Source organism: Myotis yumanensis, unplaced genomic scaffold (genome assembly GCF_028538775.1).
Source record: "Myotis yumanensis isolate MYYU_CA2020_CCGP unplaced genomic scaffold, mMyoYum1.0.hap1 SCAF_2, whole genome shotgun sequence".
Lineage (NCBI taxonomy): Eukaryota > Metazoa > Chordata > Mammalia > Chiroptera > Vespertilionidae > Myotis > Myotis yumanensis.
In genome coordinates, this window is record NW_027223753.1 from 151,073,612 (window position 1) to 151,088,244 (window position 14,633).

Sequence of the window (14,633 nt, forward strand, 5' to 3'; positions counted from 1 at the left end):
CCCCCACCCCCCCCGCCCCCCCTCTGGCCAGGTTGCCCCACACAGCCTGCTGTTCAGTCGTTTGGTCATCCCTCACTAACCCCTGTGCTGGCCTGGTCACCCCACGCAGCCTGTTGGTCAGTTGTTTGGTTGCCCTTCACTGCCCCCTCTGATGGCCTGGTCACCCCACTCAGCCTGTTCGATCATCGGTTTGGTTGCGATGGCCCCTGGCTCTTTAGATAGATAGATAGATAGATAGATAGATAGATAGATAGATAAACAGATTCTTCAAAAAATAAGATAGGAAAGAGGTATGAAAACTAATATCCATTGAACATCTATGTGCAAAGCACTTCTAGACTGAATAATAACTAATGCTCTAGGAGGGAGAAATGGCTATCCCCATTTTACAGATAAAGAATCTGCCTCTGAAGGGACAGAGCAAAGATTCAGAACCATGTTTTTTCTACATCACTTTGCCTCCACAGTGAAGTGAAAAAAACAAAAGACAAAAAACCTCCTGAAGTGGTCTCAATAGCTTGAACCAGTGATGGCGAACCTATGACATGCGTGTCAGAGGTGACACGCGAACTCATTTTTTTTGGTTGATTTTTCTTTGTTAAATGGCATTTAAATATATAAAATAAATATCAAAAATATAAATCTTTGTTTTACTGTGGTTGCAAATATCAAAAATTTTCTATATGTGACACGGCACCAGAGTTAAGTTAGGGTTTTTCAAAATGCTGACATGTCGAGCTCAAAAGGTTCGCCATCACTGGCCTAAACCCACATTTAAGGACCTTTTCATTATTGTGTGGATTTGTCTTTAGACTCTTTTTTTTTTTTTTTTTTTTTTTTTGCAAATGACACAAAGATATAGTCTAAGAATTGTTACAAGTCTCTCTCCTTAAAGAACAGGACTTCCTAAAGCAGTGGTTCTCAACATTGGCTGCACATTAGAATCACCTGAGAATCTTTTTAAAATCCTGATTTCTGGGCCTCATTCTCCGGAAATTCTGTTTCTTTGTCACTAATGTCGTGACCCCACCCCATAACAAAGAAACAGAATTTCCGGAGGATGAGGCCCAGGAATCAGGATTTTAAAAAGATTCCCAGGTGATTCTAATGTGCAGCCAAGGTTGAGAACCACTGTCCTAAAGCCTTACTACTCAAAGTGTGATCTACAGACCAGCAACAGCTGGAAGCTTGTTAGAAATGCAGAATGTGGGTCCCCGTACAAGGACTGCTCTAAAACTGTTAGCCAGGGGAACTAGAAAAGAAGAATAAAATTGAGCATTTTAAAGACAAGGGAAATTCTGGTTGAAAACTAGCTAAAGCATCTTTCTCATCATGGTTTTCTTTACTTCATCTCAACACCTTTCACCCTTCTTCCCTCCACCTTTCCCAACAGACTTACCAGCTATGAAAGCGAGAAAAAAAATGTGAACAGTATGTATCTTAAGAGTTAAGGCATCTTCCAAAGGGAGTTCCCTTCTATTTATTTTTCTGTCCTTAACCTCGGTGTTTTACTTCCACCAGCCCATATACCTACCCGTGCCCTTTTACTTCTCCTGCTCTGCCCCGTAAGCATTGATGAGAAGTCGCCTTCTCTCTTCCTGCACTTTATTACCTTTTGGTCATTAGTAATTTAAGAAGAAGCATTTCCTGTTTGGAGAGTTGAGTTGATAATGACTGAACTTTCTGGTTTGTGTTTTTATACATTTATTTTTTTCCAGAGAAGCATGTACATTTGACTCAATATTCAGATCCTATTGTAATCTATTGAGCTATATGCCAGACAGTGTCAAAACAATTCTGATGAGGCATATAAATTACATTCATTTTTGTAAATAATGAAGTGGAGAATCAGAGAAGTTAAGTACCTTATCCTAAGACAGTTAATGACAGAGCTGTAGAACCAGGATAGACACCAAAATCTTTTCATGGGTAGTTTCACTTCCCTTGTATTATATTTTGTGTGTGTGTGTGTGTGTGTGTGTGTGTGTGTCTATGTATATTTGTTTCATGATTTGTTGTGTGGTTTATGAGAGAAGCCAGACATGATCTCTCCCTCCAGAAGTATGCATTGTGATACAGAAAACACCAACATAGAAAGTGTTTAAGAGTTTAAAGCACTCAAAAAGACCATAATACAATTAGTTCTTCACTCATATGACCCCCTTCCAAGTATGCTTGGGCTGGGGTTAGTGGTCAGTCTGGAAGTAGGAATTAAAGCAAAGGGAAATTTTTACTTCAATCCGTCAAGTACATCCAATACACAAGCCCTGGACTTCTGTTTTGCTCAGATGGGGAGAGGAACAGGCACCAAAAAATATGCCAGCTGTTCCTGATCTAAATGTTGACCTGGCATTTCTCAGGCACCTCCGACCTAGCATCACCCCCTCTGCACATGCCTCTGCCTCACCTGCCTGTACATTCACCCTCACATGTTCACATCCTGCCAGCATTTGGGGGTAGGATTACAAAGAAACATAAGAAAACTTTTTGGGGGTGATGACTAAGTTCATTATCTTGACTGGGTTGATGTTTCACAGGTGTAAAACTATGTCAAACAACAAATTGTACACTTTGAATTTTTGCAAAATTTAACAAGTTGTGTATCTTAAATGTATCAATTATGTCATAACAAAGCTGTTTTTATGTGTTCATAAATGAGGCATAGTCATTAATATATGTGTGTTACAATGGATAATTTGTAAACTACTGGAGGCGAAAGAAAGAAAAGAAATTAACCATTCCAGCAAAGCAGAATAAAATAAAATAATAAAACATGGCGGGGGTAGAAAACATAGTAAATGAGACATATAAAATAAGATTGTAGAAATATAACTAATATGTAAGTAATCACAGCAAATGTTCATGGCTTAAATTCTTTTTATTAAAAGTTAAAATTCTCGCCCTAACCAGTTTGGCTCAGTGGATAAAGCATCGACCTGCGGACTCAAGGGTCCCGGGTTTGATTCCGGTCAAGGGCATGTACCTTGGTTGCAGGAACATCCCCAGTGGGGAGTGTGCAGGAGGCAGCTGATCGATGTTTCTCTCTCATCGATGTTTCTAACTCTCTATCCCTCTCCCTTCCTCTCTGTAAAATATCAATAAAATATATATTTTTTAAAAAGTTAAAATTCTCAAATAGCTAATAAAAATTGGCTACCTATATTTATAAAAGGTATAGTAAAGGTGCCTGAAATAAAATGTCACATAAAAGTTGGAAATAAAGAGACAGATAAAGACATACCAGGCAAATACTAACCAGTGAAAGGATGGGCTGGCAGCCAAGGTGGTGAGAAAAAATAACTAACCCTTTGGCTGCAAGGAGTGTAATTAGCTGATGGTCTCAAGTTGTTAACACCTTCAGGATACGTTTCAGCTTTTGAGTTGAGGTCAACCTCTTCCCAGCCAATGACTAAGCTTGATGAAGTATCAGGACTTGGCCATTTCTGCTCGTGAAAGACTCTTCTTAGAAGCAATCTTTGCTCCAGGGTTTGTCGTTGGTTTGGCCAAGACTTTGACAGTCTATATAGTGATCTTAGGCTCTCCTTCTTCTATCCTGCTTCCTCCCCTCTTTCCCTTTCGGGGTGTCATTCAGATCAGCTTCATGGTCGAGGCTTTTCCACCCATAGCCTACATTCTGCCCCTTTAATCTCTAATAAATGTAACCTCCCTCCCACAATTAATCTTTATCACTCCTAACTCAATTTAGCCTATGCTGACTGAGGATCTAAATGATACACCTGTCCAATCTGTAGATTTTTCTGATTCAGTTGGTCTAACGTAGATTCGTGGAGTCTATATACAGTAGTCCCCCTTATCCAAGGTTTTGCTTTCCTTGGTTTCAGTTACCCATGATCAATTGTGGTTCAAAAATGTTAAATAGAAAAGTCCAGAAATAAACAATTCATAAGTTTTAAATTGCACACTATTCTGAATAGTGATAAAATTTTAAACTGTATTGCTCCATTCCTCTTGGCATATCCCTTCTTCCTGTGTATCCAGACTGGATAGGCTACCTGCCTATTAGTCACTTAATAGCCATCTTGGTTTTCAGATCAACTGCCTTTGTAACACAGAGCTTTTGTTCAAGTAACCCTTAATTTACTGAATAATGGGCTCAAAGCACAAGAGTAGTAATTCTCCAAATTTAGAGATGCCAAAGAGAAGCCATAAAGTGCTTCTTTTACATGAAAATGCATGGGCATAGAGGAAAAACATAGTATATCTGGGATTCAGTACTATCTGAAGTTTCAGGGATCTACTGGGAGTCTTAGGACATGTCCCCATGGATAAAGGAGACTTCTGTAATTTTTCCCCCCCACATGATTCTGATGTTCAACTACACTTAGCAGCCCTATAGTGGAAGATTTTAATACATTTTTTCCTGTGGTATATAATTTAGAATATATCCCAAGACACTAGAAACCCCAATCAGAAAGGATATATGCACCGCTATGTTCATAGCAGCACAATTTACAACAGCTAAGATTTGGAAACAGCCTAAGTGCCTATCAGCAGATGAGTGGATTAAAAAACTGTGGTACATCTACACAATGGAATACTATGCTGCTGTAAAAAGGAAGGAACTCCTACCATTTGCAACAGCATGGATAGGCCTGGAGAGCATTATGCTTAGCAAAATAAGTCAGTAAGAGAAAGATAAATATTACATGATCTCGCTCATTTGTGGAATATAATGAACAACATAAACTGATGAACAAAAACAGATCCAGAATCAGAGAAGCATCGATCAGACCATCAAACCTCAGAGGGAAGGCAGGGGAAGGTGGTGGGGAGGGGGAGAGATCAACCAAAGAACTTTTATGCATGCATATAAGCATAAGCAATGAACACAGACACTAGGGGGTTGAGAGGGCAATGGGGAATAAGGACACATAATGTAATACCTTAATCAATAAAGAATTAAAAAAGCATTTAAAAACCTTGAAGTCTTTTCTATAGTGTCATTTGACATGGCTATTTTGACATTATAAAGTTAAGATGTAAACACAGTTTTGTTTTTCAGTAATATTTAAACAGATATTTTTTTAACCTAACTAGCTGTGGGCCTCATTCCAACTAGAGATGATTGAAGAATCAAGAAAAGGTCAAGACCAGGTTATGGTAGCTATTGTTTACACTGCTTGGTAATATGTATATGGGAAACTTAATGAATTGGGGTTTTGGGCTAACTCAAAACGGTATCAAAATGGCTTGGTCAAATATCATGTGCCAAGTGCTATTATATAAGTTTTTTTACAAATAGATTAAAAATTCTTTTAAGGATAAAGCCTAGAGTAACCAAAATGTCTGGAGGGAGGAAAGCATCTTAATAAGACAAAATAACAAAATGTTTCAAATGCACAATTGAAGAATGAATGGATTTTGTTTTCATGTCTACCATGCTGAAAAATTTTAATGTTTTTCCTGCTGTGGAGAAACAGACTTAGTTTTTCATAAATAAAACATATTTTAATAATATTTAAAATGATTAGTATATATAGTACTGACATTTTATTCCACAGAAAATGGAGGGGAGGGTCATATCACCCCAGGGCCATCCTCTTAGCATATAGAACCTATTTTATAGATTTCCAAGTCCTCTGTATGCTTATTTAGCCACTTACATAGTCAATAAACATTTGCTATTTGATAAATACATCACAATAGGATATATGTTATAAAGTACACATTTCCAGTTTATCTTCAAGATTCTTAAGCATTAGATATTAGACATCAATATCTTCATAGAGATATAATGAGCCAAAGTCCTTATACATACAGTGGGGCCTTGACTTACGAGTGTCCCGACTAATGAGTTTTTTGAGATACCAGCTGTCTCTCTGCTGATTTTCTGCTTTGAGTTGACAGAGTAATTTGAGTTAACGAGCTCCTTAACGAGCTTCTTAACGAGCTCGGTCTCGGAATGAATTAAACTTGTAAGTCAAGGCCCCACTGTATTCTCATTCTCTTTCTCTCTCTCATAAACATGATAGATATAAATCTGGTTTATTAAATAATACTAGAGGCCTGGTGCATAAAATTCATGCACTGGGGGGTGGGAGTCCCTCAGCCCAGCCTGTCCCCTGTACAGTCCGGGAGCCCTCAGGGGAGGTCCTACTGACAGCTGCAGTCTGGCCATGGAGACTCGGAGCAGGCGCCCCCTGTGTGTGTGGATGTGTGTGTGTCTGCTGGGGGCCTGCCCCCAGCTGCACCATGGAGGCTCAGAGCAGGCACCCCCTCTGTGTTGATCTCTCAGGCTCTGGGCCATGCCTACATATTGTTCTCTCAGGCTTGGGGCTGCACCTGGCCCCTCCTCCTGAGCTGGTCGTGACCATTATGGAGTCCTGACCTCATTTACATATTACTATATATATATATAACGCTTTGATTGGTTGTTCAATTGCTCTGCTGTTTGGTCTATTTGCATATTACCCTTTTATTATATAGGATATAATCTAATAAAAGAGAAACATGCAAATTGACCCCACCTCGGCTATGCCCTAAGCCATGCCCACCAGTCAATCAGAGCGACTATATGCAAATTAACCCAACCAAGATGGCGGCCAGCAGCCACGGAGCAGGAGCAAGCAGGAGGCTTGGTTGCCACAGCAATGGAGGAAGCCAAGCTTCCTGCCTGCCCTGGCTGGCTGTGGCCTCCGCTTAAGGCTACAAAGTTTCAATTATAGAAGATAAATAAATCCCAGATACCTGCTTCAGGCCCCTGTGGCCTCCACTCAAGGAGGGGCTGGAAACATGGGTTGCCAGGGCCAACCCAGGCTTTGAGTGGGATCAAGGCAACAAAGTTTTAATTATAGAAGTTAAATAAATCCCAGATACCTCCTTCCAGCCAGCCTCCACTGGGAGCTTGGGTAGCTGGGGGCTGTGGCCAGCCTGCAAACAGCAATCAGCCCCTCACCCAGGATGGCCACACCCTCATGGGGTGAGGGTCCCCACTGGGGGGCTTGGCCAGCCTTCCAGTAGCCATCAGCCCCTCACCCAGGCTGGCCAGGCACCCCAGTGGGGACCTCCACCCTGAAGGGGGTGTGGCCAGCCTGAAAATGGCCCTCATCCCCTCACCCAGGCTGACCAGGCAAACCATCCAGCCCCCACCCATGCACCAGACCTCTATCCTATATAATAAAAGGGTAATATGCAAATTGACCCTAACAGCAGAACAACTGGGAATGACTGGTCACTATGACACACACTGACCACCAGGGGGAAGATGCTCAATGCAGGAGCTGCCCCTGGTGGTCAGTGCGCTCCCACAGGGGGAGCTCTGCTCAGCCACAAGCCAGGCTGACGGCTGCCAATACAGTGGTAGTGGTGGGAGCCTCTCCCGCCTCCTCAGCAGCGCTAAGAATGTCCAACTGCAGCTTAGGGCTGCTCCCCGCTGGCAAGTGGACATCCCCCGAGGGCTCCCGGGCTGCCAGAGGGATGTCTGACTGCCAGCTTAGGCACAATCCCCTGGGGAGCGGACCTAAGGCAGCAGGTGGTCATCCCCCGAGGGGGTCCCAGACTGCGAGGGGGCACAGGCCGGGCTGAGGGACGCCCCCCATCCGAGTGCACAAATTTTTGTGCACCCGGCCTCTAGTTCTTATTATAATTTTGCATCAGATTAGCTAACTTGTTGATTAACAATAAAAAGTGGGAATTTGTAGATATTAAAATAACAGTATGGGAAAAGGCACATTCAAATACAGTTAGAGGGAATGTAAATAGATTTAATTTGACATATCAATCAATATTAAAAATGCACAAACCCTTTGACCTGGAAATTTCACTCAAGGAAATTACTCTATAAATATACTCAACTACAAAGACATATCCAGAAGAAACATTCTGTATGGTATTGTTTATCATAGCAAAACAAACAAATAAACAAAACTTAAAACAATCTAACTGTCCATCACAAGAGTTGTGGTTAGTTAAATTACAACACAATCATACAATGAAATGTTATCTAACATTAAGAAGAATGAGGTAGCTCTGCTTGTGTGGATAAAAGATAAAAGATTTACCAAGACATATTATATTATTAGCTTTCTATAAGTACAGAACAGCATTGTATCATTTTCTCATTTGTGTATCATCAAGAATATATGTATGTATATGTAAATAGACATATAATATTCACTTATACCATGGGTATATAAATATATCATAGGCACACAGAAATTTTCTGAAAGAATGCATAAAACCTGTTCATGAATGTTCCTTCTGCAGAATTATTTATTGAGGGAACCAGTTTTCATTACCTACTGTACTGAACAATTTGAATATTTAATCATAAGCATGTGCTTTCTTTGTAATAATATCAGTTCTTCAGAGAACTAGCTATTAGCAACTGAGATTCTAAAATTTCAATTGTATAAGGATATAAATGCAAATCCTTTAGAACATCTCTATCTTCTAAGAATATTTGAAAATCTAATTTCAAAACAGGTTTTCCTTTCTACAACTCTAAGAAAACCAAAACAGTGACTGCATTGTATCTCAATTCATTTCTCCTGGTCTTAGATTCCAGTAATTTATAAAGTATGGATATTCATCCCATCAACTTCGTTTTGTAACACCTGAGATGTCTTCACCCTGTTTGTAGTATCATAGAGTGGATTGTTCTTCTCTGTATAGCTGGCATAAGGCTGCATTTCATCCTAAGAAAATATTAAAATCAAAATCAATTAAAAAAAACAAAAATAATAATGACCTATGTTTTTGTAATAGGTGCCCATAGCTTTATTATCAACCAATAGGGTTTATATTTGTATCTCTGGGCTTATATGACCATAGAACAAGACTTTTTAAAATTTTTATTAAAAATATTTATTTATTACATAAATCTTGGTGTCAGATGATAAAGGTTGAATGAAAGTAGGAATGGAGAAACGGAAGTGATATGAGAAGTATTTCATAGCAGAGCATCAAGGACTTAGTAAATTACTGGTTATAAGAGATTAAGGAACCCTAGCCAGTTTGGCTCAATGGATAGAGTATTGGCCTATGGACCGAAGGATCCCAAGTTTGATCCCAATCAAGGGCTTGTACCTTGGGTGTAGGCTCCTCCCCACCCCAGGCCCTGGTCAGGCTCCTGCAGGAGGCAACCAATTGATGTGTTTCTCTCACATCGATGTTTCTCTGTGTCTTTCCCTCTCTTTCACTCTCCCTAAAAAATCAATGGAAAAATATCCTCAGGTGAGTATTAAAAAACAAACAAACAAACAAACAAAAAGAGATTAAGAAGTAGGATAGGTTTTAAGCTTGGGCTAGAGTGAAATGATGACGGTATTAAAAAAGGGAAGACAAGAATTAGAGATGGTTTCACTGGAAGGAAACGCCAATTCAGTTTCTCCACAGATATCAGTCTGAATGAAGCAAGCATTATGTGTTTTGTAAGATTCAATTTATGAAATGAAAATATGGATTTAGGGTGGTATATAAATAGTAATTGGTAAATAATTAACAAAGTAAGTACACTTCACTATTAGCATTATAAAATTAGAATTTTTGCTTTTCAACTAAAACACTAATATTGATGCAAATTAAAAATTATGTGGATATATTTTCAAACTACAAGCCTTAAAATTTGCAAATATTCGATTAGATCTTATCTTACCTCCTCAACACCTGGAGTAGGTTCTGTTTTCTTCAATTTATATTTTCTGTAAAAATAAGTTGGAGTAAATTGCAATAAATATTATCATTTAGATTGAAAATGAAAACACAAAATAGTATACTATTGACAATTATGGTTCATTTTGATAGAAGCCATACTAAATCAGAAATGAACATTCAGAAATGAGTGAAGAATAATACTGCTTATAGTAAATACACCCAAGCAAGATAATTCTGGATTTAGGGAAAGGGAGTGAAATTATGCAACAGGAGTTTGCTGTAATAAAAGATATGTGACACCTCCTCTTGGGTACATGAAATGAATTATGGTCATTCCTTTCCCAAGTAGTATATTAGCATGCACAATCTCTCCCAAAATCCTGCCTCACAAGGCCTACTTCACTATGCTTGCATGCCTAGGTAAACCAACAAATCCCTCTCATCATTCAGAACAGTCCAAGTCTAACACGTTCATAATACGGGAGAAATGATGTTAACATCTTAATTTTATCCTACTCCTGACCCCCTGCTAGCCCAATAAAACTGAAGAAGAAAAAAAATCAGTCAATACCTGCAGCCAATGATTTTCAAAAGCCAAACGAATCCCATGATAACCACGATAATAATAGGAAGGATGCTATATAGAATAATTAAGGTTTTTGATGTTTTGGCACCTGTATGTATAGACACAAAAATACATGCTGTAATATTATTCAGCATTTAAAAAATGAGCTATTAAGGCATGAAAAGACATGACGGAATCTTAACTGCATATTCCTAAGTGCAAGAAGCCAACCTGAAGAGTCCACTCTGACATGATTCCAACTATATCTGGAAAAGACAAAACTATGGAGACAGTAAAAAGGTCAGCGGTTGCTAGAGGTTAGGGTGAAGAAGGAACTGAATAGGTGGATCATAAAGGATTGTTGGGGCAGTGAAACTGCTCTGTATGGTACTACAATGGTGAATACATGTCATTCATACATTTGTTAAAACTCATCGAATGTACACCTAGACTAAACCCTAATGTAAACTACAGACTTTGGATGACAATGATGTGTTACTGTAGCTTCATTTTTTATAACAAATGTACCACTGCAGTGTGTGAATGTAGATAGAGGGTATGCTGTGCATGTGTTGGGGCAGGAAGTATATAGGAACTCAGTACTTTCTACTTAATTTTGCTATGAACCTAAAACTACTCTAAAAAATAAAAATTTATTAAAATAAAGTTCCTATACTAATATATATATATATATATATATATATATATATATATATTTCAATGATGTTGCACTGTACATAAAATTCATTTCTGTGTTTTTATTTTAAACACTTCTGACCCATTAACCATTATAATTGTTATAATAAAGTTGTTTTATCAATTAAGACTTTAGGATTTCTAGTAAGACATCATCTTATGTCAGGATCTTGTTGCCCTAAGGATTTGTGAATGGTGAATTGCTATAGCAGAAACATAAAATGTTGATCTCTGTGTTATAATAATAGCCTTGTTTCTCATCTCCAAGATTCAGAAATAAGCAGGAAGTTGTAATGGAGGTAGTTGGAAAAATAACCCTAATTTTGAAGTCACCTTTCTACTAGGGCAGTGGTTGGCAAACCCCGGCTCGAGAGCCACATGAGACTCTTTGGCCCCTTGAGTGTGGCTCTTCCACAAAATACCACGTGCGGGCGCGCACGTACAGTGCGATTGAAACTTCGTGGCCCATGCGCAGAAGTCGGTTTTCAGCCTGGGCGAGTCTATTTTGAAGAAGTGGCATTAGAAGAAGTGGGGGGTGTCGGTCGTTCTGTTGGTCAGTCGGTCGGTCTGTAGGGCGACAGGAGAGGCCTCGGGATATGCAGAGGGGGGGAGGTACATTGTTTTGAGGTACGTTCGCTGAGGTTGAACCCTTCCAACTCTCCCATTCACACTCGTCTATCTGAAACAAGTATACAAGACAAGACGAGTGTGGATGGGAGAGTTGGAAGGGGTCAACCTCAGCGAATGTACCTCAATCAGATTGAGGACGTTTTTAGGAAAGACCAGCTTAGGAGTACCCTAATTAAGTTAGTAACAATGTACCTACCTACATAGTTTAAGTTTAAAAAATTTGGCTCTCAAAAGAAATTTCAATCGTTGTACTGTTGATATTTGGCTCTGTTGACTAATGAGTTTGCCAACCACTGTACTAGGGCATTGAAGTTAAAATGAACATAGGGCAGCAACTTTAAATTACGTATTAACTGTTGGCAGCAATGTACTGCTCAGTCTGACAGAGGACAAGTCAACAAAGTAATTGCCAGGCAGTGGTTTTAAGGCTGTGCTCCTGGTGTTGGGTGAATGGGCTGGGAGCAGCAGAGGGAGATGAAGTGGAGGCTGAGCAGGCTGACATCCAGTCCCTCTACCTTCCTTTAACAGTTTGTCAGGGGTTTTTATTTTATTTATTAAATTGATTGGGGTGACATTGGTCAACATGAACATATAGGTTTCATGAGTGGATTTCTATGTTACAAGATCTGTTTGTTTTTAAACACTGGATTTCTTGGTATTTCATTAGATAAAGAAACATTTGGTTTTACAGTTTAAAATAACATTGTTTTGAAACCCCCTCTTTTCACTGGAAGTAGACCAGGAGAGGCTGAAGGTCCCCAGCAGGGAAGATGCAGGAGCTCCCAGCGCAGTGTGGGAGTGGCCTCGCTGTCCCCTTCAATTCTGAGATTCTATAAATACGACATCATATTGTACTAGTGGAGGGTTGGACATCATTCATAAACAGGGTGCAATTACTCTTCTCAGTAAATACTGCTAAACTCCTTAAAATAAAAAACAAATCGCACTTTAAGATTGGATATTGAGAAGTGGCAGTTCAAACGCATGCGTTTGTCACTTCTCCCTTCTTAAAACTTACGAAAATAACAGTAAAGAAATTTTTTAAAGTATACATTGCAAAGACAAGGAAAACATGGATGAAGTCAAGAGCAGATGACAGATTTCAAATTGTTTTTAGATTTTTAAAAAGTAGACAGAAGAATGGCAAATAATTCAGAGTAAAATAAGTAACAACCCTAGTGCCCATAGAACTTCAGGAAAATTCTAAAATAGGAAGGACTAAATATAGAGAAAAGGGTTGGGCAAGTGTGGGCTAAAAGTTGGAGGCTTCTTTAAAGTCTGCATTGAGAACAGGTAGCTACCATGTCTCCTCCCTACCCTGTGTAGCAGGTCACTACACCTTCCCCAACCAGCAAAAAGCAGGAAGTTTTACCCAGAGAAGATGAACTGGTGAGACTCCAGAGTCAAGGATCCAGACATAAAGGAGGGCGGAGATGAGGTGCCAGACTGCAGAGAGGTATTAAAGGGAAGTCTCTCACACACACACAAACACACACACACACACACACACACACACACACACACACACACACACCTCTTCTCTTCTTCCCTGCTCCCAAAACACTGATAGCAGTCAGGGTTATCCCTCTAAAACAAGAGACTGGAGTTATTTTCTGCAGAACCTGAACAGTCTCAGAGAAAAGACCTTCAGATAAGTAAGGAATCCCTAATTTTTAAAAAAACAAATTCATTTACCACCTTTTCACCCTATTGAAATGAGCTATTTGACAAGCTCAACCACAGAGAGCAGAGCTTCCAATCAGCTCACTTTTGAATGCAGGCATTGAAATGAATGGACAGTGAAGGATTACCAAAGAGTCAAGGAATGCCTCACGTGTGAAAGAAAGAGATTGAAACTAGCAAATGTCTGGAAGGGAGAAGGAACTCAGGTTAAATAGATACGGATCCAGCAGAGGATCCAGGGAAAGAGAACGTCCAGGACAATAGCTGTGCAGCAGGTCTAGCAGCCAATCAGGCCAAATTAGAGCAACAGCATGTAAAGCCTCAAGGGATGTCTCAAGAAAAAATGGGACTGATGGACTACATAATAAATCAAAAAAAGGAAGTCTGAGCTTATTTCTTGATTTAGCACTTAACAAAGTTACATATTCAGAATAATGGCTATTTACTTTAACCAAATGGCTATTTACTTTAACCAAAATTGCAATATATTATTATAAAAGAAAAGGAAGGAAGGTAAAGTGAAATCCTCATTAACCATAAAAGAAAGTGGTCACATAATGTCTAAAGTTGATATTTTAAGAAATATCAGTATGGGCATATTATTTAGAAAAATTAAGCTATTTACCACAGGGGAAAAAAAACACCTAAAGATTTGAATGTATTTGCTTCTATGTAACCGAGGATGGAGAGGTAAAAGTGGAGAGCCATAGATGTTGCAATAATATAATTAAGAAATTCTAGAAAGAGCCTAGAGAAGAAAATTCTACCACACTAAAATTTTGTGAAGAAAAGTTATGGGTGATTTTATCTTTCTAGTAAAAGTATAAGCTTTTGTTTATTGTTTAAGATTATTATTTACCCCTCTACTATAGATATTCATTTAAAAGTACACTACTCAAGCCAATTTACTACTAGATAGAAGTGAACATTAAATACTTTTTATTTTAATGATTAAAAAATATCTTTCTTTTAAAATATGGCTCCTTACTACAAATTTCTGTATTATTCTTCTAGATATCCCGCTTACTTGGTGTAAGAGGAGATAACACAGAAGGTGGAGAGAACGTCCTTGAGAGAAATTCTCTACAAACTCCTTTTTCCTTCTTACCACAACTCCTCTGAAAGAATGGAAAATCAAACACAAAACTAGAATTACTTACCTGGATTCAGCTCTATGGACCGACTCCAGTTGCCAGTCTCATGGAAGACAGAGCAGGACACAATAGACACATTGCCATCTGCCCAGTGGCACATGCTCTGGACAGTCACTGTGCCATTGCTCCAATATTCATACGCAGGGACACAATCTCCCTCTGGGGTCCAGGAGATCCGGGCAGCCGGCCTCCCTGAAACTGCCTTACACACCGCACTTCTATGCTCGCTTTGAAACAGAGTCACTTCAGGGGCCACTGCAGAGATGAAGAAAATGTTATAGTCCTAACAC

General features: G+C 39.2%; 1 protein-coding gene across 2 annotated transcripts in view; it reads right to left on the reverse strand.

Annotated features, from left to right (window-relative positions):
• Window positions 1-5,394: 5,394 nt before the first annotated feature.
• The window catches only part of CD200R1 (CD200 receptor 1), a 43,359-nt gene continuing 34,120 nt past the window's right edge, over window positions 5,395-14,633 (reverse strand). For both annotated transcript variants that reach the window (XM_070403556.1, XM_070403555.1), the window contains 4 exons: window positions 14,350-14,598; window positions 10,187-10,289; window positions 9,617-9,662; window positions 5,395-8,657 (listed from right to left, as the gene is read on the reverse strand). In XM_070403556.1, the coding sequence (XP_070259657.1) occupies window positions 8,532-8,657; window positions 9,617-9,662; window positions 10,187-10,289; window positions 14,350-14,598 (524 nt within the window). In that variant the 3' untranslated portion in view covers window positions 5,395-8,531. The remainder of the gene's footprint in view (window positions 8,658-9,616; window positions 9,663-10,186; window positions 10,290-14,349; window positions 14,599-14,633) is intronic.